This window comes from Microtus ochrogaster, chromosome 1 (assembly GCF_000317375.1).
Source record: "Microtus ochrogaster isolate Prairie Vole_2 chromosome 1, MicOch1.0, whole genome shotgun sequence".
Lineage (NCBI taxonomy): Eukaryota > Metazoa > Chordata > Mammalia > Rodentia > Cricetidae > Microtus > Microtus ochrogaster.
In genome coordinates this window covers 124469986-124471932 of record NC_022009.1, presented here as the reverse complement: position 1 = coordinate 124471932, position 1947 = coordinate 124469986, and the positions used below count along the sequence as shown (strand labels likewise).

At 42.3% G+C, this 1947-nt stretch overlaps 1 protein-coding gene across 1 annotated transcript in view; it reads left to right on the top strand.

Annotated features, from left to right (window-relative positions):
- Fhdc1 (FH2 domain containing 1) overlaps positions 1-1947 on the top strand; it is a 39779-nt gene that overhangs the window by 15384 nt on the left and 22448 nt on the right. The window contains exon 3 of the mRNA XM_013348242.2: positions 1276-1337. Within this exon, the coding sequence (XP_013203696.1) occupies positions 1276-1337 (62 nt within the window). The remainder of the gene's footprint in view (positions 1-1275; positions 1338-1947) is intronic.

Sequence of the window (1947 nt, the reverse complement as noted above, 5' to 3'; positions counted from 1 at the left end):
TTTTTAGTGTTAGGATCACAGGTGTGCGCCACCATGGCTATGGTACTTCCTTACTTTCTCCTGAACGAATGATTTAAGTCTGAGAATCAAAAGTCATTCCTTTATTTTGCCTTTTCAACTCTCAGATGATTCCTGTTGTGCTACTATGTCTACTTTGGCCTTTAAGTATGGGCTATATGTCAAGAAAAAGTTTTAATTAAAAAATATTATCTATTTGAATGTGTATAATAGTATAATAAACATGTGTTATGTATTGTTCTGGGGCTGGAACCCAGGGTCTTGTATGTGATGGATAATTTACTCTACCACTGAACCGCCCAGTCCAGAAAGGAATTTGTTTGTTTATGGCACTGTGGGAGCAGAATTGAGACTGACTGTCACGTAGCCCAGGCGTGTCTCCGACTCACTTAGTGGCTTAGGCTAGCCTTGAACTCCTCCTCTCGGACTGCAGGTGTGTGCCACCACACACAGCGGTACGTGTCATTCTTACTGCTAAGGAAATAAATACGACGTTCTGATAAACATGTGGAGAGATGATAAAGAATATCCATAAAGCTATATTAAGAGCATGTGTTAATTACCAGACTTACATATCGGAAATTGTTCCCTGTATATTAGTATTATACTTTAACAGGTTTGTAATGGGTCTTTCTCTGTCCCGCCAGCCAACTCCCAAATAATGGCATGGAGACTTCTTATTAATTATGAAAGCTTGGCCTGTAGCTTAGGCTTGTTCCTAACCAGCCCTTATAACTTAAATTAACGCGTATTTTTATTTAGCTATGTTCTACCACGTGGCTTTTACCTCTGTCTCCTTCTATGTGGTCCTGCTCATGCTGCACCTGGCCAGCTTCTTCTCTGTGCTTCGATCATTTCCTCCTCCTTCCTCTTTCTTCCTGGAAGTCCCGCCCATCCCTCCTGCCTAGTTATTGAGTGTTCAGCTTTTTATTAAACCAATTTAATAAACTGTATTGTCGGTATCTAACGGCAATATCTCACAGTGTACAAATATCCCACAACATGGGTTTTTTAACTCTCTTATTTTTTCCAGCAGTTTTTATTTCATTTTTACTTAGTTGTTCTGGTGTTTTGAGACAAGGTCTCTCTACAGGGCCTTGGCTGTTCTAAACTCACTATATAAACCAGGCTAGTCTGGAACTCAGAAATCGGTCCGCTCTACCTCCAGGTGCTGGGATGAAAGGCGTGCGCCGCCACGCCTCAGCTCAGCTGTTTTTATTTATATTTAAGGGGTTTTATGTATCTGTTTCTTTCCAGGTTAACGTCTTGGATGCAAAGCGAAGTATGAACATTGGGATATTTCTTAAGCAGTTTAAAAAGTAAGACTTTTGCTCACGTCTGGAATTTTAGTCATATCCACACCATGGGAGTGTGACTGAGCTGAAGTTCAGATTGGAATCTGAGCGAGGGACATTCCAAACTCCTCCAAGTTCTTCCTAGATGCGTGGCTCCGTGGGTATGCAAGCGTCTGCCTTTGCTGTGATCTCACAATCTTGAAGTGAGGGAGAAATGCCCTGTGATGTCCATGTAGGACCTGTATGTCAAGAAAGTAGTGTGTGTGTTTTAAATTCTTTGGCAATTTCATATACATATATACAGAATTTAGGACATTTCATCCCCATTACCCTCTCTCATCACCCTCCCCCACCCTCTAAACTCTTCTCCCCAACAAGTCCTCTTTGACTTTGATCCTTTATTTTTAACCTACTGAGTTTAATTATGGTTGTTTACATGAGCGAGGGATTATTTACAGGAACGTGGGCAGCTTATCGGTGGCTATACCACTGAGGAAAATTACCCCCACCCTGGTACCCATTAATTGTCCATAGTGCCTCAGTGAGAGGTGGGACTTCACGAACCCCTCGTCAGGCAAAGTTTACATCCACCTTCCCCCAAGATCCCATGGCGGGTGCTGCTGTCAGTCTTCCC